The sequence below is a fragment of the Cetorhinus maximus genome, chromosome 15 (assembly GCF_964194155.1).
Source record: "Cetorhinus maximus chromosome 15, sCetMax3.hap1.1, whole genome shotgun sequence".
In the NCBI taxonomy this organism is placed as follows: Eukaryota; Metazoa; Chordata; class Chondrichthyes; order Lamniformes; family Cetorhinidae; genus Cetorhinus; species Cetorhinus maximus.
Genome location: NC_135893.1, coordinates 74,588,423 through 74,610,622, shown reverse-complemented (window position 1 = coordinate 74,610,622; position 22,200 = coordinate 74,588,423). Strand labels below are relative to the sequence as shown.

The 22,200-nt window shown below is 41.9% G+C and overlaps 1 protein-coding gene across 1 annotated transcript in view; it reads left to right on the top strand.

The window, feature by feature from the left end:
• The first annotated feature begins 1,278 nt into the window (after positions 1–1,278).
• LOC144690820 (heparan sulfate glucosamine 3-O-sulfotransferase 3B1-like) overlaps positions 1,279–22,200 on the top strand; it is a 187,901-nt gene continuing 166,979 nt past the window's right edge. Inside the window, exon 1 of the mRNA XM_078558656.1 lies at positions 1,279–2,041. Within this exon, the coding sequence (XP_078414782.1) occupies positions 1,554–2,041 (488 nt within the window). The 5' untranslated portion in view covers positions 1,279–1,553. The remainder of the gene's footprint in view (positions 2,042–22,200) is intronic.

Below are 22,200 nucleotides of genomic sequence, written 5' to 3'. Positions count from 1 at the left end.
TCCATAATTCAAAAGCAAGTTAGCAAACAAACAGAAATGTAACATGGATTTAATGAAGGTGGGCCATGTTTTGAAAGAAGTGACTGATTTGTATATATAAAATGTATAAATACGTAGATGTAGAGTTGCAAAAAGTATTCATTCAGATAGCACACAGAGGCTTGTCAGAAATATTCAGCCATATGGCATGAGGAAATGTCCTTTAGGGAAGGAAATCTGCTATCCTTAGTTGGTCTGGCCTACATGTGACTCCAGACCCACAGCAATGTGGTTGACTCTTAACTGCCCTCTGAAATGTCCTGGCAAGCCACTCAGTTCAAGGGCAATTAGGGATGGGCAACAAAGGCTGGCCTTGCCAATGATGTCCATATCCCATGAACGAATAATGAAAAAGATGAATTTTACTCAGTGGCAAATGTTTGGAATAGCCTAATTAATGGAGGAAAAACCATTGGAGTTGTTTAAAACATAGTTGGATGCCATGGCGGGACATTATAGCTGCTTTATCTGTTTTTCTTCATCCATTGAAAGGATGTCTATGTATGATGCTGTAGTCTGTTAATAAAAGAATGAACCTCCTTCCAATCAATTGTTCACATCTGTTTTCACAGTGTGCAGGCAGTAGTATAACTCCAGCCCACCAGAATAGAGTGGATGATGTCAGGAGCCCCAAAACTATTTTACAGGCTGTTCCTGCCGGAGTCCAGGGTCATCTTATTCCAAAATGGATGACTTCTCCTTTCACTGTATGGATTTCCAACCTGCCTTACATGGTGTGTGCATGACCAATTGTGCATGATCACAATAATAATAAATTGGTAAAATCTAGGGGACATAACTGGCTTTGATTATTACTTTTTTTTAAAAACTGCAAGAGTCGAATGACTTACATCTGATCACTGCATATCCAAATCTCTGCCAATCTCAAAAGTGGTCCTATGCGCTATAATATAGCTTGAAGTCAACGAAGCATGGAGCTGCTGATAGAAAAAGTGACACTATTATTTTAAAATAGATAAATGCAAATGGATTTTGTTATGCATTCAGCATGTGACTGCTGGTTATGCAATTGCCATTGTCCATATGTTGTGCTGGGGGGTATCTCCCTTGTTAGGCAGGTGCCAGAGTGTTTTTGGAGGGATTTGAATATATTTCCAGGCTATTTAACTACCGTCCAATGGTCAGGCTCAGGGGGAGGGCCCATGCCTAGTGAAGTTAGACCGAGTTAAAAAATGATCATCATGTTGGAATCAGGCAGGTTGTAAAGTGAGAGGCAAAATAAGGAGCTTGGAGGAGACAGAGGGATGGGGGGGTGTTAAAATCAAAACCTCTCCACACTCCCTTCGAAATATAAATGGGGAGAAAGAGAGAGAAAGAGCTGATGATCCCAATCGTATGAGAAAGGTCCCAGCCCTGTTGCATGGATAAGACTGAGAACAAGTTCTGAAGGCAATTTATTTATTTTTTTTCAAGGAGGACAGCATTTTTAGAAAACAAATTAAAAAGCATGCTTCCAAAGTTTGGCCCCGTTTCTCTGAGCAGGAAGCCGACTCATGGGATGTTGTAGCTGGAGTGCCTGCTTTCACCTCGGCTTTTTGAAGATTCAGACGAAGGCGCCGCTCTTCCTTACCATGATCATAGTCCTCACCTATTTTGTCTACTGTCTGACGGGCTACTGTGAGACCATGCCGAGCTCCCTCCCCGTGTCCCCCCAGCGCCGCAGCCCCGCCGCCCAGCAGCCTGAGCTGCGGGAGAAGCCGGGGCGATACCCGAGCGCTGAGCCGGAGCCGGAGCTGCCCGGGTTCCCTCTCCACCCCACTGGCCAGGATCAAGCAGCAGCGGCCGGAGCTGAGGGCTCCAATATCTCTGTCTTCAACAATTTTGGGAGTAAAAAGTTCCCCCAGGCCGTCATCATCGGGGTGAAGAAAGGGGGCACCAGGGCTCTGCTGGAGTTTTTACGCATTCATCCGGATGTCAGAGCCGTGGGCGCTGAGCCGCATTTCTTCGATAGGAACTACGAGAGGGGACTGGACTGGTACAGGTACTGAAATTCAGCACAGCATCCAAGGATACACCCCATTCAAACAGCTAGTGCATTAGTTTCTACAGTCAGCTCCCCTCACCCAGGGTAATAGCACTTGGAATTAAACCCTCAGAACTTTCATATGTACTTATCCCTTCAATCTTGCTTTAATTTAAATAGGATCCACACACTTAGGAAATCTAACTTCATTGTGGAATATAAAACATTCATTTTGAAGCTGTAATATTGCTTTCTGAGACGCCCATATTCATATGCAAACCCCTTCTATGTTAAATAGAATTATTTTCTGTTTGACCTACACTTGCATATATTTCCTATCGGTTTTAAAGGAAGTTCTGCTTTTTCAGGTCAATTTAATATCAGTCCGCCTGAATAAACTATCACCCTTTTCTACACACACACAGCCTGGGGTTCACTGCGAAGGTAATAATCCTAAAAATAGGATAAACTTGGGAGAGACGCTTTAAATTTGTTTTAAACTCGCGATTGTTATAAATTATGAAAAGTAAATGGGTGAACATATTCATTTGAGATGATCTGCTTTGCATAATGTTGGCACAAATGTGATAGCTCACCTTTTAAAATGAAGAAAATTTCTAAAGTTTCTAAAAGATGCAGTAAAACTTAGCACCGCAATCCTGTCTCAGTTGAAACAAGACCCTTACATCTATGAAGTTAATCTACAGCAGCCTTTTAAGAGCTGTGAAATATAAAATGTTTGTTCTGCTGGGCTGTGGTATTGCAGTGTGGTTCTCACTCTGGGACAGTTTTATTAAAATTATGCAAACCCATTTATGTTAAATAGTATTCTTTACTGTTTTACCTACCTAGATAACTGGACAAGCCTCATCATTGATATTCTGAGAGGCACATACACATATTAGCCATTGGATCTATTGTTGCGATTAAAAGTAAAATCAATCTGTCAGGAATGTTCAGGGTCAGGACTGCAAGGCATTACATTCTAACCTCCAAATAAGCTTTCATTACTTTCATACTCTGATCTATCCATAATGTTTATCAGGGAGAATGTCTTAATTCAAACAGTTATATTTTGACTAAAGAGGGCTGGTACAGTTACTGGACTAGATCTTATATTTCTATTTAAAATACACTAAATCGATTACATTAATCTGTGCAGCTGCCCTTGAATACCCTGTTTCAACAATTATGAAGATGTGTAAAATCATGGATTTTCAAGAACTTTTAAGAAATAGCTTCCTCAGCCAAACCCTGTCCAATCAATGTTGTACAAAATAGTTCAGAATTCATGCAGCTTATATTTAAGGGGGCACAGCACACATGGTGGGTAAGGTAATGATTATTTGGGATTCGAGAATGGATCTATCCAGAAAGTCATCATGCTGCTATATCATTAAGAAAAAAAATCTCTTATTAGATGCAATATATGGATAAGGCAGTAGGGACAGCCAGAGCTCCACCAGTGAGAGTTATTAGAATGTAACTGAGAGAATGGAAAATGTGTCAGAGCATTGAGGATAGCAGCAAAATAATACCAGATCCTTATATTATTCATATTCAGAACAGTAGCTAACATGCTCCTGGAGTCTTGACTGTTGCCATTCTGGTTTTATAGTTGACTCTATACAATGCTAGCTTTGTGGCCATGGGAACTTGTGTTCCAGCAAGATTTGTGTCTGTGTTAGACAAGATGTTTCAGAATTAGTTCTGTTTTGATGAAAGTCTCGCAGAAAGCTGTGTCACATTGCAGGTGATGGTATTTTAGCTGAGAGGGTGCTACTGTAAAGGTCAGCAGAAACATGAAGTGATTTACATGTTAAAGAAGGTTCAAGTTTTCGGATCACAAATGGCATCACCTAGTCCGCAAAAGTCAGGGTTCGACAGAGCGTTACGAATATTATGCAGGAAGTATTGTTATATTTTGGAAGGACTGCAAGGTGGTAATCTCATTGAGAAGTTCAGTTGGAATCATGAGCTACAAGATAAACTCAAGTGCTTTGTAACCATTATCACAGCTCAGGTTACAATCTTGAAGTTGGTCTGAATCCACTGTGCATTCATGGGCCATTATTTTCCCACTGTGGCTGTTTATTTTTGCTGGTGGCAGGTGTTAGAGTGGCCACCAGTTGTACAATATGTATGGTGGTGCCGACACTAAAGGATTAAGGACCATTGAGTAAATGCTGCAAGCTTATCTGTAAAGTGATTCACAGTTGCAATTATTACTGGGAGATGCTGTGCTTGGTTTATAATTCTATATTATTAAATTGACAAAATGTAATATCACTTTTACTATGTAACAAACACATCCAGGATAAATTTGTGACACAGCAGCTTTTCTATGTACTTTGACATTCAATAGTAAGGTGTAGAATATGGATCATTCAACACCATGGCATTCAGAAAATACATTTAAAGAATTACAGCTTGCATTTATTTTGGTTTTGAAATCCTTTCCCCTTATTCAAACAATTAAAAAATATATAAACTGAAACTGTCTTTTGTGTGACACTCTGAGGCTGCTAATCATTGAGATATGATTGCCAATAAAATCCATTCCTTTTTGTAAAATACAGAATCCTCTTCTCATTATCCACTGTCAAAATGTCAGAACTACAGTCTCCAAAGGACAGAGAAAATTAATTGCCTGAAGGGTTAATACAAGCCAAGGAGAGTCTTGTCTAATCATTGACATTTTGATTTAAAAGTAAAAGTATGGGTATTATACTTCACAGCCTAACCTTTTCATGTCCATATAAAATGATTACTTTTGAGTTCCTGAGATACCAATCACTTAGCAAATGTGTTCTGACCAGTGACGTTCCTATTTAATTGCCACAGTAGTCACAATGCTCCCTTTTTTCCTCATAATTATAAAATTGTGATTTTCATCGAATTTAAAAACTCAATAGTAGAAGGAGTGGTTGTGAAATGTCCATAATATAGATCTATAGCTATCTTTCTGTTAATAAACACGTGTCTTTATCCACAAACAAGATTTTTATTGTGTTTTAAATGATCTATGTCATCTTCTAATACGATTTTGTGGGTATGTATAAGGTGCTATCCTTAAAGCCCCCATGATGTGCAGCGAGGTAAAAGTTTGTGCTGTAGGTGAGGTGAAGTCCAATAGAAAATTGATTTGACCTGCTTTCCTCATCCTGATTTTCACTGCAATTAGGTTTCTTTCAGATCTGTAATGGAAAATCAATCTTTTACATACATGTGATGAAGTAGGAGGTTACTGTACAGGGGGAAATTTGAAAAAAGTAATGGGAGAGATGTGAAAAACAGACAACTGGATTGTTTTCCCTGGAATTTAGAGTTAATGTTTTAAGAACTTGGCCATCGAGTGACTGGTCATTGTATCAAGAGTAAGCAGACAAATTCTCTCGTTGCTCTTGTGTTATTTAGCAAAACTCGCCTGTTAAAATGAATGGTGTGGATGGCGTGTTATTATGAAACTATGCTGTTGAAAACTTATTCAGGGTATGCCTATGAGAGGGAAATCATTCCTAATATCAAGAAAACATGGCCTGGTAATGATAAAAAAAACCCACTCTGCAAATATCATTCAATCACCTCTAACAAACTCACTTCTCTCTCTTTCAATACAATTTTTACTGAAAATGACGCATGTTGAATGTTCAGCATCTTTGTTAGTACATTCAAAAGCTGTCTTTAGTGACTTTTTTTTCCCATTCACCACTTGCGTCCAGCTGCAATTCTACAGCAGATAAATCTTGCTGGGAAGAGTGAAGAATTGTCAGGTGAACTTTTGACATAATTGAATTTGTTATAGCATAGCATTAGCTATGCTTACAAATTCAACACTCAGGCACTGAGACAAATGCACCTGAACAGCTTTGACACTATAGCATTCATAAAAATTACTTATAGGGTGTTTGAAATGTCAGTGCCTTCTTACTAGAATTCTAATTATTGACATTTCGTATCAATATAGTTTAACACAAATGGCTCTTCTTCTGTTATTTAAAGGTAGGCTTTTGGTGTGCAGTTTGCCATGTGATTTCTGACACAAGTCAGTGAGGATTCGATATTAATCAAATAGATAATGTTTATTGAAAGGCCTTCCCTTTCATCATACAGTGCTGTGTTTAGGATGTTCTTGCATGTTTAGAGGTGCAGAACATCTATTTTCTTAGCATGTCTGAGAGAGAGGCCCCCTGCAATCAGAGTCAGTCTATCAAATGTAAATTATTATATAAATGATTTGATTTTGGTTGTAAACACCAGTCTGTTTGCATTTTATGTGTACATAATACAAAATAGAACAAAAAGGCTCCCCCCATGTTTTAAGCTGCTGCGATTGGAGCACTGTGTGTGGGAGGCATCAATGCCAAGCCCCAAGTGGGGGTCAGCTGCTTCAACCCTTGTGGAGAGGGGATGAGGAAAAATTGAGATGTCACCATTCTGCTTCTGTGCACCCCCTAGTGGTCTGTCCCAGAGCAGCGCTGGAAGAAGCCTGGGATTAGACTGGCTAGCTGTTCTTCAGTGAAAAAAATGATCCCTTTTTTAAACTGCACATTAGCGGAGCTGCTAAAGAAGCAACCAGGTGCCAAGGTTGGTATTAGGGGAGGATTAGATCATAAAAGCCAAAGATTCAGATGAAGAAGATTCTATTTTATGCACTTAATATGTATTGATTCCTGAGCTGAGAGGATGTAGAGGCCATCGCCTTCACCTCAGCATTGTGAAACAGGCAGGAGAGATATATATATATATATATATATGTATGTATAAAAATGAGCCAATGTTGCTTGTCCTGAATGTTACACAGTGACCCCTGCTGGAACGTGCACGTGTAGTTACATGGTGTGAACACAAGGTTGAGTGCAGCTCTGATGATTGCCAGGGTCAGCTTGCCAGCTTACGCATGAAGAATTGCTGCTTGACGGGGAGAGAGAGACGAGGAGGGCTGACAGCATCTGCGGAGCATTAATGCCAGCATAATTCACTGTCTTCAGAGGAAGGAGCAAAAGAAAATCAAAGCAGGCCTTAAATGTTTGCAAACCCAACACCCCTAATTGTCAGAACTCGACATAATGATTCAACATGTGGTAAACCTGAAATTATGCTTAATTTTAAAAAGTATACACTATTTACAGTGTGCTAAACACTAGCAGGGCAATCCTAACTGTTGATGTTCTGGTGCAATAAAAATGACACATGGGTGGGTATGTTCTGGCTATGGGTCAGCAAGGCTTCACCCATATGGGAAGATTGAACCAGACAGCTCCAGTTTCTTGTAAGATTTCGCAAATTGTCTACTCACTAAAACCCCTGGTGTCCTGAGGTGCATTGGCCACTAGAGCTGATCCAAGAGCATGCTCGTAGTGTCACATTTGCTTAAGTGATTTCAATGATTTCAGGTTTAGCTGCAAGTTGAGGGTCATTTGCAGTTAAACTGGATACATGTACTGAAGCTGCTTTTGTCACCATGATGTCGGCAAGTGCAGGATACAAAACCTAAGGGTATAAGCAAATACAAGGCATCAGTCACGTGTCTGATTGATGGGATTTCTCAATTTAATGAGTTGGGATTCATTCATTCGAAGTAGAAAAATGTGTAATATTTTTTGTAAAGCTTTGAATTAAAAATAATAGCAGAAATAGTCGATATGACACTGTCTGCTGATAATTCAAAATCCCTTCTTGGGCTGATAAAAATGAAATTTGAATTGAGCAGCAAAATTAATATAATGTGGGAATTTAGTGCTTAAAAAACCCAATAATTTAACATTGTTCCCTTCAAATTAAGAACAGTTGGCCACATCTCTATCTTCCCTTTTTAAATAAAAATGATGAAGCAGAACACAGAGCCAAAATGAGAGCAGATAACTTATGTTGAAATGTAAAAATTAAATGGATTTATATCTTTAATGGTTATGTCGACTTGTATGAGTCTCAGAAAAAAAAGGATCAATTTTTTTGGTTGCAATACAATATTGAGAAACCAATGTTATAATTTATGAGGCAATTTCTCTTATTGGAGAGCTTTCTTCAAGGCTTATTATAGATTTAAATAGTCGCATTATTGATAGATTGATGGGACTAATGATAACCGTGTAGCTATTTCTCCAGGGTTCCAGTATAGATTGAATGAAATGTTCCTCTGAAGCAGAGAGCTTAAAGTCAGGGCTGATGAAATGGATTGTGTATGTGGTTGTACAGCCTGCTTGTTAACATTGTCACTCATTACCACTACCTGTCAATAGGCTGTTTAGCACGAGTTTCTAAGCATTGGGTTGGCCAGTCCCCTGCCTGTTATCTGTTGGGCTTTTTGATATAACTTAGCAAGGGTGACAAAGTAAAATCTCTTGGGTTTGGAACTTCTAGAGAAAAAAAGAAAGACTGGCATTTACGTAGTGCTGCAGGTGACCACTGGACATCTCAAAGTGCATTCCCATCAGTGAAGAAGTTTTTAAGTGTAGCCACTGTTGCAGGAAACATGGCTGCCAATTTGTGCGCAGGAAACATGGCTGCCAATTTGTGCACAGCAAACTCCTACAAACAGCAAAGTGATAAAGACCAGATAATCTGTTCTTTTGTGGTAATGACTGAGGGATACATTTTGGCCAGGACACTGCAGAGGGTGGGGAGGAACTTCTCCTGCTCTTCTTTGCAATATTGCTGTGGGATCTTTTACTTTTCTGACTCCCCAAAGCCTGTCCACCACCTACGAGGCACAAGTCAGGAGTGTGATATAATACTCCCCACTTGACTGGATGAGTGCAGCTGCCACAACACTCAAGAAGCTTGACACTGTCCAGGACAAAGCAGCCCGCTTGATTGACACCACATCCACAAACATTCACTCCCTCCACCACCGATGCACAGTAGCAGCAGTGTGTACCATTTACAAGATGCACTGCAGGAACTCACCAAGGCTCCTTCAATAGCACCTTCCAAACCCACAACCACTACCATCTAGAAGGACAAGGGCAACCGATAGATGGGAACACCACCACCTGGAAGTTCCCCTCCAAGCCACTCACCATCCTGACTTGGAAATATATCGCCGTTCCTTCACTGTCACTGGGTCAAGATCCTGGAACTCCCTTCCTAACAGCACTGTGGATGTACCTACACCACATGGACTGCAGCGGTTTCAAGGAGGCAGCTCACCGCCACCTTCTCAAGGGCAATTAGGCCATCATCTATTGCCCATCCCTAGCCAGTGAAGCCCACATCCCGTGAATGAATAAAAAAGGGTAGTGGGTACTGCTGGGACTGCAAGCATCTTCACGAAGAAGAGAAGATGGACCAGAGCCAGGTAAATCAGGCCTTTTGGGTGGGAAGGGATCAGGTAGCCTAGGGCAGAGGGCGGATGCGGGGTGGGGTGGGGGGGGGGATGTGGTGGTGGCAGGTTTCAGAGTACAGGCAAGGAGGTGCAAAAGTGGAGGGGATGGGGAGGCATAACACCTGGGGAGGGTTGCCTGATGCACAACGGGTGTCCCACCCCTGAATGCTGTGCCCCATCTTCCTTCCACAGAACCACAGAATCACAGTGCAGAAGAGGCCCTTTGGCCCATCGAGTCTGCACCAACATGTGAGAAACACCTGACATACCTACCTAATCCCATTTACCAGCACTTGGCCCATAGCCTTGAATGTTATGACGTACCAAGTGCTCATCCAGGTACTTCTTAAAGGATGTGAGGCAACCCGCCTCCACCACCCTCCCAGGCAGTGCATTCCAGACAGTCACCACCCTCTGGGTAACAAAGTTTTCCCTCACATCCCCCCTAAACCTCCTGCCCCTTATGTCCCCTCGTGACTGACCCTTCAACTAAGGGAAACAGCTGCTCCCTATCCACCCTGTCCATGCCCCTCAATCTTGTACACCTCGATCAGGTCACCCCCTCAGTCTTCTCTGCTCCAATGAAAACAACCCAAGTCTATCCAAGCTCGCTTCATAACTTAAACGTTTCATCCCAGGCAACATCCTGGTGAATCTCCTCTGCACTCCTTCCAGTGCAATCACATCCTTCCTATAATGTGGCGACCAGAACTGCACACAGTACTCCAGCTGTGGCCTCACCAAGGCTCTATACAACTCCAACATGACCTCCCTACTTTTGTAATCTATGCCTCGATTGATAAAGGCAAGTGTCCCATATGCCTTTTTCACCACCCCACCAACATGCCCCTCTGCCTTCAGAGATCTATGGACACACATGCCAAGGTCCCTTTGTTCCTCAGCAGTTCCTAGTGTCATGCCATTCATTGAATACTTCCTTGTCAGATTACTCCTTCCAAAGTGTATCACCTCACACTTTTCAGGGTTAAATTCCATGAGCCACTTATCTGCCCATTTGACCATCCCGTCTATATCTTCCTGTAGCCCAAGATACTCAACCTCACTGTTAACCACCCGGCCAATCTTTGTGTCACCCGCAAACTTTCTAATCCTACTCCCCCACATAGTCATCTATGTCATTTATATAAATGATGAATAATAGGGGACCCAGCACAGATCCCTGTGGTACGCTACTGGACACTGGCTTCCAGTCACTAAAGCATCCTTCTGTCATCACCCTTTGTCTCCTACAATTAAGCCAATTTTGAATCCTCCTTATCAAATTACCCTGTATCCCATGTGCATTTGTCTTCTTTATAAGACCTTGTCAAAGGCTTTGCTGAAATCCATATAGACTACATCAACTGCACTACCCTCATCTACACACCTGGTCACCTCCTCAAAAAATTCATCAAATTTGTTAGGCATGACCTCCCTCTGACAAAGCCATGCTGACTATCCCTGATCAAACCTTGCCTCTCCAAGTGTTTCCCACCTTTACAAAAATTTTTTCAAAAGCTACCTGCCCATTCCTCCTCTGTCTGTCCGTGCCAACCGTTTTATGCCATGGCCAGTGTGAAAAACAGGTCAATTGGCTTGGTAGCAAGCTCAATTGCCCGTTAATTATTTATTTAAAAATGGCAGGCAGGCTGCTGATTTCAACACTTGCCCACCATATGATGGGGACCGGGTTGGGGTGGGCAGGAAGGCAGTGGGTTTGCCACCGCTTGTATTTTTTGTGTCCTTCCAGCGAAAACACACGTGGTGTGTGGGATGGGGGTCCTAAAATCCAGCCTCCCTATTCCTCGAATTCTCGCCTCTTGTGCTTTCACATCTTTCTTTGCCCTACCCTCGGTGATTGTACCTTCAGTTGTCTGGGCCCCAAGCTCTGGAATTCTTTCCAAAAACCTCTCCAATTCTCTCTTTCCTCCTCCTAAGACCCTCCTTAAAAGCTACCTCTTTGACCAAGCTTCTGGCTACCTGTCCTAGTGTCTTCTCCTTTGGCTCCGCATCAGTTTTTGTCTGCTAATGTTCAGCAAATGCTTCACTGCTTAAAGGCACAAGCCCTGTTGAATTCTTGTGGTACTATTTATAACATGCACAGTTTAAAAAAAGATGTAATCCCATTCAGTCATTCTGTAAGAGTGGATCTTCAGTCGGAATATCCATAAGACCAGGCTGTTTTAATCAAGTGACTGCTGCAGTCATTACTGGGATATTTTTCTACTCCAGCAGCACCATGGCCACAATTGACGCAGATTTTGCATAATGTTCTTTTGTGAGACTGTGAAGGGCAATATACCATCCCATTCAGTTGGCAGCCTTATTTTGGAAAGTGATAATGTGGAGTACGTCATGTAACTAGGCATCTTTTCTAAGTATTGTGCACTTCTTGACATTTCCCTTACTGCAGCAGAACATTGTCGCACGTCACAGACATGTTGAAAAGACATGTGTTCCACACATGCACTTAACCAAAATGTAAAATAAACATAAATAAATAATTATCTGGAGAGAAGGGAAACTTTCACCCTCTGGGTTTGCACTGAATAAAAACTCAGGTCCCATAGTTTGGCGGGAGGTGTGGTGGGGCCAAGGGGGGCAAGGGGTGGAATTGCTTGGGGAATTTAACCCATTGCATCATTTTTACCTCAGGGACCTGGGTTTAAATGAAGGCCAGATTGGTAGAATATAAATCTTCCTTATTTGCCAGCTGTAGTTTTTTATTAAATGGTTGATCTCTAGCCAATTCCAGCTAGGCAGTAATCCACAGCAAAAAAAAACCCTAATAATTTGGTGCAGGATTAAGTTGCCTGAAAGTCATTAGAAGCCACAATGGTGGCTGGCTGGTGTGTTCAATTGAAATACCCTGGCGTGCCGGGGTGTGGGGGGGTGGAATTAGAGTGCATGTTGGTAAAAGGTAGAGGGAACTCCACAGTACACCTAACCTGACAAGGAGTAAAGGATGTGCTGCTTTCTAACAAACTCTAGAAGTTACTCTGGTGTGTGGGAGTACCTCAATTATGGAATAAGTAAAGACAGACTGGTTACCAACCCTGCTGTCAGTGGAAACAGAGGATACATATTTAAGGTGATTGACAAAAAAAACAGAAGGCAACATGAGAATTTTTTTTACACACGTGCCCTGTAAGGGTGGTAGAAACAGATTCAATAGTAACGTTCCTAAGGGAATTGAGTATTCCTGAAGGGAAAAAAAAAGTCTACTGGGCGATGGGAAGGAGGAGGGGGCCAGGGCAATGAGAAAGAGCAGGGGACGATGGGATTAATAACTCTCTGCCAAAGAAGCTGACACATGCATGATGGACCGAGTGGCCTCCTTCTGTGTCATGCCTATGATTCGATGATTTTGTCTATGAGGGCTGTGCAAGTAATTAAAGGCAGTAGAAAAGTGAAATGTTATAGGAGCCATGAATATTGGGAAGAAAAGTATTGAAGATTTTTGGACAATTGTTAGTTGTTGAGGGGGTGGGGAGAAGTAGCGAGTAGACATAGGATGGATGTAGTGATGGATTAATGAGTATCGGGGGAATTGGAGCAGTGGGGAGTTGGGTTTGTGGATTTTGATACAGAGTTGGGTTGTTGGCTGGAGGAAGAAAGTAGTAAACGGATCCAAGTACTGAAAAAGAGAAACTATGAATAGAAAATGGAAGACAGCATGGACAGGGGAATGAAATAAGTGCAGAAAGGAGCAGGTAACACAGCTGGAGCTGGAAATAAGAATGGATAAGTTTCAGAAAGAAAACTGTGCAGGAACTGGATCCTGTGGGATAAATGGGTAAACAAAAAATGTGCAGCTTTTAACGAGGCAAAATTAGTTATTTGCATTTTGGTCAACGGGTCAGGCGCCCTCGTCTTTAATTAATTAATTGCTTGTCAGTTCACATTGTGAGGCGAACTGTGCAGTTAGAAGATATATTAAATCGGCAAGAGTTGATAAATCAATTGATGCCCGCTGGCAGGACCGTTTATTTATTTAATTTTATGCATGACTGGGTCGATTGGACTCAATTGATTGATTATTTTCACATGGTTGGGATCTCATTTAATTCTATATTTACAGAGTAAAAGGTTCCCGGAGTGGGGAATCCAGGCAACTAGCCCATAAATTAAGCCTCCCAGGGTTGATGAATCAGTTAATTCCTGCGGCACAACCATTCATTTGTTTAGCACTCATGGTGGGTGCTGGGCAAGCCCATGGTTGTATTTATTTTCACACTGGATATAATTTTCATTCATTGCTTTTCTTTGAGGAGATCAGTTGGATCTGGGTTTAAAAAACATCCAGTAATAATTGTAGGAGGAGCTTGAAAATTACCAGATACCTCTGAAGCCTGTCATTAAGTGGGGAGAGCGGGTATTAAACAGGCTTGGAAAGGCATTTGGGAAGACCAGACTGGGAATGAGTCAAGTAGGAGGGAATCATAAAATCCCAGCTCAGGGATCGAATAATACCATTCTAGGCTGGTGAGACATAGGTAGCAGTACTAGGTCAGAGCTCAAAACAATAAATAGGAGTCTTCAAGCTAAATAGAAAAACTCAGGTGTGACAGCTGGATAACAGAAATGGCATGATAGGGAAAATTACACATGAAGGGAGTGTAACACTTGTAGGGAGACTTTCAGGCCCAGGTTTTCCAATAATAACACCAACATTTTATCCTGTTCCCTTGAAGAGGTTATTGTTTGCATTACCATCAGAAAAGATAAGCCTTGGACATAAATACGCACACTAAATAAAGGAGGACAAAAGTACAATAAAGCTGTTTACGTAGTTTGCTGATGAATTTTCGTAAATTCTTTGCTAATTTTTACATTCATAATATACTTGCCAGACATGATCATCTCCAACGAGAGAGAATCTGACCTTCTTCCCTTGACTTTCAATGGCATTACCGTCACTGAATCCCTCACTATCAACATCCTGGGGAGTTATCATTGACCAGAAATTGAACTCAACCAGCCATATAAATACTGTGGCAGGTCAGAGGCTAGGAACCCTGCAGTGAGTAACTCACCTCTTGACTCCTCAAAGCCTGTCCACCATCTACAAGGCACAAGTCAGGAGTGTGATGGAATACTCTCCACTTGCCTGGATGAGTGAAGCTCCAACAATACTCAAGAGGCTTAACAGCATCCAGGCCAAAGCAGCCCGCTTGATTGGCACCCATCCACCACCTTAAACTCTCACTCCCTCCACCACCGATACACAGTAGCAGCAGTGTGTACCATCTACAAGATGCACTGCAGCAACTCACCAAGGCTCCTTTGGCAGCATCTTCCAAACCCATGACCTCTACCAGCTAGAAGAACAAGGGTAGCAGATGCATGGGAACACCACCGCCTGCAAGTTCCCCTCCAATCCACACCCTGCCCTGACTTGGGAATATATCACCGTTCCTTCACTGTCGCTGGGTCAAAATCTGGGACTCCCTTGCTAACAGCACTGTAGTTGTACATACACCACATGGACATCAGTGGTTCAAGAAGGCGGCTCATCACCACCTTCTCAAGGGCCATTAGGGGCGGGCAATAAATGCTGGTCTAGCCAGCGACATCCACATCCCATGAACGAATAAATCTTTTTAAAAATTGCTCGGGGAGCTTAATTTTCATTGCTGTTTAAAGTAGAAATTCATCCTGTGAACCTGAACCCTCACAATATGGGAAGTTGGGGGTCATTATTGGGTTCCAGGAGGCTGGCTGAAGATTGCATGGCAGGGTTACTTTTCCAAATTAAACAAAACCCCACCGACCTTCAGGGTGTTAATATCCAGTTGGAATTTTTTAGCCACTGATCTTCACTGGCACAGAAAAAAGTCCTGACCTCTGAGGCTTGAAATGCACCTCATTTCCTTGTCTCTGTCATTGACTCCAGAGCCTGACAGGCTGTGGGCCTTATACACAGTGCCTTGGGGTCATAGAGGTGGGTCCGGAATTTAACTCTTGGCACTCTCGAGCCCAGACATTGGCAGTACACTTTGATGGTTCAAATTGATGGCCAAAATGCAACTGCTTTAAAAAGTGGAATCATTGTTTCCCAGTGTCTTACAACTTTTATGGCAAGTGTAACCTCTAGAACCCAGGATTTGAGAAGCTTGTTTTGTTTAATTGAGAAATAAAAGGCAATATGAGCAGCAAGCCCATTGATCCAACTATGCAGAGGGCCATTTCTGCCAAGTTGATAGTTTGCCAGCTACCTTGGTGGAGTCTAAGAGCAAACTCTTTGGCTCTCTCTATACTTTATTGTGTGATTGCTGAAAATGTGGGAGGGGAACCCAAGAGTTGGAGTATAGTTTTGGATGGAGCAGCTGATGTTTGACCACAACAATTTGAAATCCTTTGAGTTTGCGGCCACATTCACGTTAGACCATTGGCTTTCAACTTCAGCGAGCCACAGTGGATCCTTTCATAATTTGGACACTTGCTTGTAATCTCAAGGAATGTTTTGGAAAATTTCTAAAATGGTTTGAGGCTGTTTATTACTGGGACCAGTGATTCTGAGATTGCGCAACATATTATGTAAAATGTGAGGTAGTTACTGTAAAATGTGGTATAAAAGTTGCATCTTGGGCCATGCTTTTTTGTCCTCTAGGACACTAATTTGTAAAATAGCAAAACTTTAAAGCTGCAATGTCAATTGTATATGTAGGTTAGAAACTTGCCACCTTGGCTTTATAGGACAGTTCACCATACTAGTGAGCTGACTAGTTCAAAGATTGGGTTTTACAGCCTATCAAACAGATGACCAGTTTAAAGCATCACTAAGTATAGTGAGGATATTTCATGCACTGGCTCTTTAAACAGCTGTCTGACTCCCAGCTCTTTCCTCAAAGCCCTGCAAATTTTTCCTTTTCAATAATTTATCCAATTCTCTTTGGAAAGTTGCTTTTGAATCTGCTTCCACATCCTTTTAGGCAGTGTATTCCAAATCACAGCAACTCATTGTGTGCTTATATCAAAAAAAAACAATCCTCTTTAATTCTTTTACTGGTAACCTTAAATCCTAAACTGTTGGAGTATCGAATGTAACTCAGAGTGTGTTTAGACCCATGAAGCTCCCCTTCCTTCTCGAGTGGATCTATGGCAGGCTGCCATCTATTGTTAACTTGCTTGGTGTCAAAACTGTGGATAAGACTAAACTGTGGCGTCCACTCTTTGCACTGAGTGATATTGTTGTTTTGCTGACTTTCAAGCCAGCAGTTTCTTTTTGTCTCTATTTCTGCGTTATTGTATGGAATGGGGGGGTGGGGACAGCACTGGTGGGAAGCGGTAGCTGAGGGTACTGATTAGATGGGATCACATTTTGAAAAAACCTGGACTGAAACGCAATGCCTGCCCTTGACAGCCAGGTGCAGCACAACAAACATGTGGGACTGATAGGATTGGGGACAGTATTAGGGAAATCTATCACACACTCACAGATTGCTCATGTGCTGAACTGGCGAACAAAGGAAGATATAAATTGATTCTAAGTAGAACAGCAAGCCTGTGCCACATGAAATAAAAATAAACCACCCTTCATATGATTCCTCAATAAATCATTCTCTGCAGACAGGCGGGGGAAAAAACTTTATTTCGCTGCTGTTTGTAGATATTTAAAATTAAAACGAGAGTATGTGTCCATTGCTAGGATTGACTCTGTTTCAGTAGATATTTGATATGTGAATAGAGCTAGATTTTTGTCCCAACCTAATTTGTAATTGTATCCATTATTACTGTTCTGGTAATAAATTGTTTGGGTTATTGACTTATTAAATGGTTCAGATTATCCTTTTTAACCATTATGCACATCAAAACTCCATACACCTTCCTGCTGTATAATTATTCACATTTGTTTCCTCTACATTTTTTTTGATTGTTTTGTGTTCCTCGAGCTGAGGGCTATCATTTTTATTCGAAAAGTATGCTATATTATTAAAGCAGGGCCCAGTTGGGAAAGCCTATTGCAGCTAAGACAAGATATTGCAGACCATGATTTTAGTGCTGAGTTGCTCATGAACAAACAGGATGTTACTGGTGTCAGTTGGTTTGTTTCCAAACCTTCTTTAGGATTTTTCACAAACTTTACTGAGTGTTTTAAATTATTTTATGGCTTCAAGCCTTCCCCATATTTCCCAAGTCACGCAGTGTTCCTCATCAGGAGTTCAAGGTGAGCAAGCTAGCCACTCGTGTGCTTCTGTAGGTGTCTTTCGTGAGGTGGTGGCTGGGAGATTTTCAAGAGCAGCTGAGGTGACAGTCACTAGCTTAGCTAAACATGATACTTTGACTGTTTAAAATGGTTTCCACTTGGGGAAAGCACCCGACCTCTGTTCAGCAGCTCTCTTTCTGTTGCAAACAAACCTGGGGAAATGTAAAAACTGAAATTTCAGACTGTAACAGGCTTGCTCTGCACAGGTATAATTTCTCTCCTTCATTACCTATTTTTATAACATCCTCCCGAAACTACCTTTCCCTCCCTCTGTCCTCCCAACTACAGTCCCGTACTCCCAACTACTTCCCTTTCCTCTTAAAGAACCTCGAATGCAACATTACCACACAGTTGGATATCATCTCTCCTATAGTTTTGTGTTTGAGGCCATCCAGCCTGGCTTCTAGTCAAAGGAGCCTCATTGAGTTCCTGCAGTGCAGCTTATAGATGGTACACACTGGTGAATGTTGGAGATGATGGGTACCAATCAAGCAGGCTACTTTGTCCTGGATGATGTTGAGCGTCTTGAGTGTTGTTGGAGCTTCAATCATCCAGGCAAGTGGGCACACTCCTGACTTGTGCCTCGTAGATGGTGCACAGTCTTTGGGGAGTCATGAGAGGAGTCACTTGCTTCTGAATCCTGTGCCTGTGATCTGTTCTTGTATCCACAGTATTTATATGCCTGATCCAGTTAAATTTCTGGTCAATGGTGATTCCTAGGTTGTTGATTGTGGGGAATTCATCAATGCCACTGAATGTCAAGGGGAGGTGCCTTGACTCTGCCTTGTTTGAGACAGTCATTTGTGAAGCATGAATTTACTTGCCACTTATCAACACAAGCCTGAATGCTGTCTAGGTCTTGCTATGTGCTGGCACGGGCTGCTTCAGTGTCTGAGGAGTTGCAAATGGTATTGAACACTGCACAATCATCAGTGAACATTCCCACTTTTGACCTTATGATGGAGGGAAGGCCACTGAAGGAACATAACATTGGCAAATGGTGCAAAGTGTTGGAGATCCAATGGGTGTGGGGAATAAAATAAATTTGAAGGGGCAGAGAATAACCCAGGTGTGAATGCTGCTGAGATATTTTTAAAAATCTTTGGCTAAGAAAAGGCAAAAAAAAGATTCACCCAGCTGCACTGCAGATTCACAACCACTTCCCATCAGCTTGATTTCATATCTGCCAATGTAAACTCTTCAGATTCATGAGCTTGACTTAAAAGTCCATTAATAAAGAAGATTTGTATACACAACAGTAGGGAGAGTTTATAACATTGCCTACAAACAAATGGATGCATTGCTCACAGTGGAAAAATTTAATTTCCATCTGGATGGGAACATTTGGAATGGTTTTCAGGATTTTTTTTTTGCCAAAGTGACATCAATTGATTAAAGAAACATGCAAAGCCACTTGTATATTTTTCATCACAGTACATGGGAAGTTCTAAAACCTGCTTTCGATTTGGGGGGAAAATTGTGAATTCATAGTCATGTGGCTAGCCTACATTGTTTTAATCCTTTTTATATTAAAAAAAGACAGTTATGCATTTATGTATTACCCATCACAGCCCCAGAACATTACCAAACTCTTTACCATCAATGCCTTACATTCAAAGTGTAGTCACTGTTACAGTGAATCAAATGCTACACCCAGTTTGCGCACAGAAAGATCCCACAAACAGCAATGTGATGATGATCAGGTTATCTTTTTCTTTGTGATGTTGATTGAGGGAGACATATACTGGTCAGGGCACTGGGGATAACTCCCCTGCTTTTCTTTTGAAATTGTATCATGGCATCTTATCTGTTATCTGAAAGAGCAGGCAGACTCTCGTTTTAACATCTCATCTGGACGATGGCACCTCCAACAGGTGCAGCACTCCCTTAGCTGTGCACTGAGGTGTCGGCCGAGATTATGTGCGCAGGTCTCCGGAGTGGGACCCAAACCCGCAACCTTTTGACCTCAGGGTGAGGGTGCTACCGACTGAGCCACAGTTGACACCAAAATTGCAATCAGGATATTCGGCAAATCAGTACGATAATTTGGGCAATACTGCATCAGTATCGTAGCGTCTGAAAGGAGCCTTCTACTAGATCGTGCTCTTTTAACTGATATAAAGAAGGTTAAATATGTTGACAATAAGTACAGCTGCAGAACTACAAAATAAAGACGGGGACAGCCTGGAGGCTGTGACCAATTTGAGGTGTCTTGCTATTAAAATCCTGTTTCTGTTACAATTTTGAAACATTATCCTTTAGTGTAAAGCAATGCACTGTAATTCTATACATACCACAGAGATCAAAGTAAATAAATGGAGCTTGAATCTTGCTTGGTTCACATGGGATTTAAATGTGGTAGCAATATGCATTCAGTTGAGTCAATTATTATCATTTTTATTTTGAAGGTAATGAAGAAAGAATTTATAGGAAATCTGTTTTAACTTTATTAGTTCCTGTTGGACACGTGTGATTATTCCAATGCTATCAGCCACATAACATTCATAATACAACATCTGGACTTGAATACAGGAGTAGAGTTGGTTGTGTGATATTTAGAGGATATATCAGCATGCTGAGTTACATTGCAAATTTATCCTCTCCAGCATTATAAATTTATGCTCATCTCCCTTTTGTTAAAACCATAAAGTTGCCATCTCGTAGCATACTTGGAAATAATTTTCGGAAATGTAATGCATTTGGAACAAGATTTCCATCATAGCTTTTTAGTTTTGTGCTTGAGAATGTTCTTCAGCATTAATGTGACACGTTGCACAGCCTCAGGATGTCCCAAAGTTCTTTACAATCAATGAAGTATTGTTGTGATGTAGAAAGTGCAGCAGCCAATTTCGGCACAGCAAGCTCCCACAATGGTAATGATCAGATCATCTGCTTTTATTGCTGTTGGTTGAGGCATAAATATCGACCAGGGCAGCAGGAAAACTCCCCTCCTCCGCTTCCAGTAGTGCCCATGCATCTAAGCATCTAGGGCTGTACTGGATCAGTTGACCAGCTTATGTGAACATACGAATTAGGAGCAGGAGTCTGAGGCCACCCAAGGGACGAGGCTGATCAGAGGCTCCATGGCAGTGCATAGCCATATAAGTAAGTTGATGAGTTTTGAGGCTCACTTTTATGCTGGGGTTAGCACAGGGAAACCACTATTGTTATTTTTCCACCTATTGCAGTTAAGGAGCTCCAGTGACAGCGTGTGCTATATCTAGTGATGAGGCTTCTCTGCTGCATCCTTGGTGTCACTGCGTTTCCTGGATAGTGGGCTCAGACACTCAGCTTCATAAAGGCCAGGAGATTCACTTATGGAAATGTGGTAATGATGCTGGACCTAAAGAAATATCTAGTATAAAAACTCTGTCTAAGAGCTGCACATTAAAGTCTTGTTGATCGCTGGCTAAGTAATCTATCCTTCAATGCATTCTGGATCAGGACCATGCTTAGTCGAGTTTATGTTCTAGCTGCACTCTATTTTTTAGCTCTTAAACAAAAAAGGAAAGAAAATTTTGAGCCAAAATTCAATTAAAGATTATGTAGCACAGGTGCAGAGCAGATGTTTTATCCTCTGTGATATCCTACCACAAGGAAGGGCAGGAAGGAAAAGCAGTGATACCTTAAAAGAAAATCCAAGCTCTGTTTTTTCCACAGCATGTGATTCAGCAAACTATTTTTTAAAAAAATTATTCGTTCATAGGATGCGGCTAGACCAGCATTTATTGCCCATCCCTAGTTGCCCTTGAGAAGGTGGTGGTGAGCTGTCTTCTGAACCGCTGCAGTCCATGTGGTGTAGGTACACCCATAGCACTGTTGGGAAGGGAGTTCCAGGACTTTGACCCAGCGACAGTGAAGGAATGGCGGTATATTTCCAAGTCAGGATGGTGCCTCATTGGATGGGGTACCAATCAAGTGGGCTGTCTTGTCCTGGATGGTGTCGAACTTCTGGAATGTTGTTGGAGCTGCACATAACCAGGAACGTGGAGAGCATTCCATCAAACTACTGCAAGGCCCAGGAGAGGCCTGGGGCTGGGGTGCCCGGGCTTGGTGTTATGAACAGAGTTTCTCATCGCCCGCAATGAGCAGCCAGAGCTGCAGACCTGACAGACCACCTTAAAAAATTAGATCTGTCTGGCTGAGAGTTCAGATTTCAAAAAAATATCAATTTCACTTGCTGTGCTGCTGCTTTCGACCTTTGGGCAGCTTCGTAGTTCCTTTTTTTTTGAAAAGCCCACCAGAAAACCATGAAGCTGCCTGAAGGTCAGCAGCACAGCAATTGTCAGGAGAGTGCACTTGCTTTAAAAATAGTAGGTCAAATCCCCATCATTTTAGAGCCCATTGGGTATGTGGGTGGGTGGGTGGGTGTGGTGCTGGGGGTGAGGGGGCGGAGGTTAGAGGGAGGTTTGAGGAGACATTGGGTGGCAGGTTGGAGGGGGCTTGTTGGGAGGTTAGCTACAGAGTTGAATTGTTCTGGTGAATGTAGTGATTTCTTTGTAGCCACTTCCCTAACATCAGTTGATTGCTCTGTAATTAATGATCCTTAGAGAATCAGCTTTGGGCCTCCACTTTCACCATTGCTACAGTCATTCTACCTACTGCATGCAGGTGTAATGAAAGAAAGACAAAACCTATATT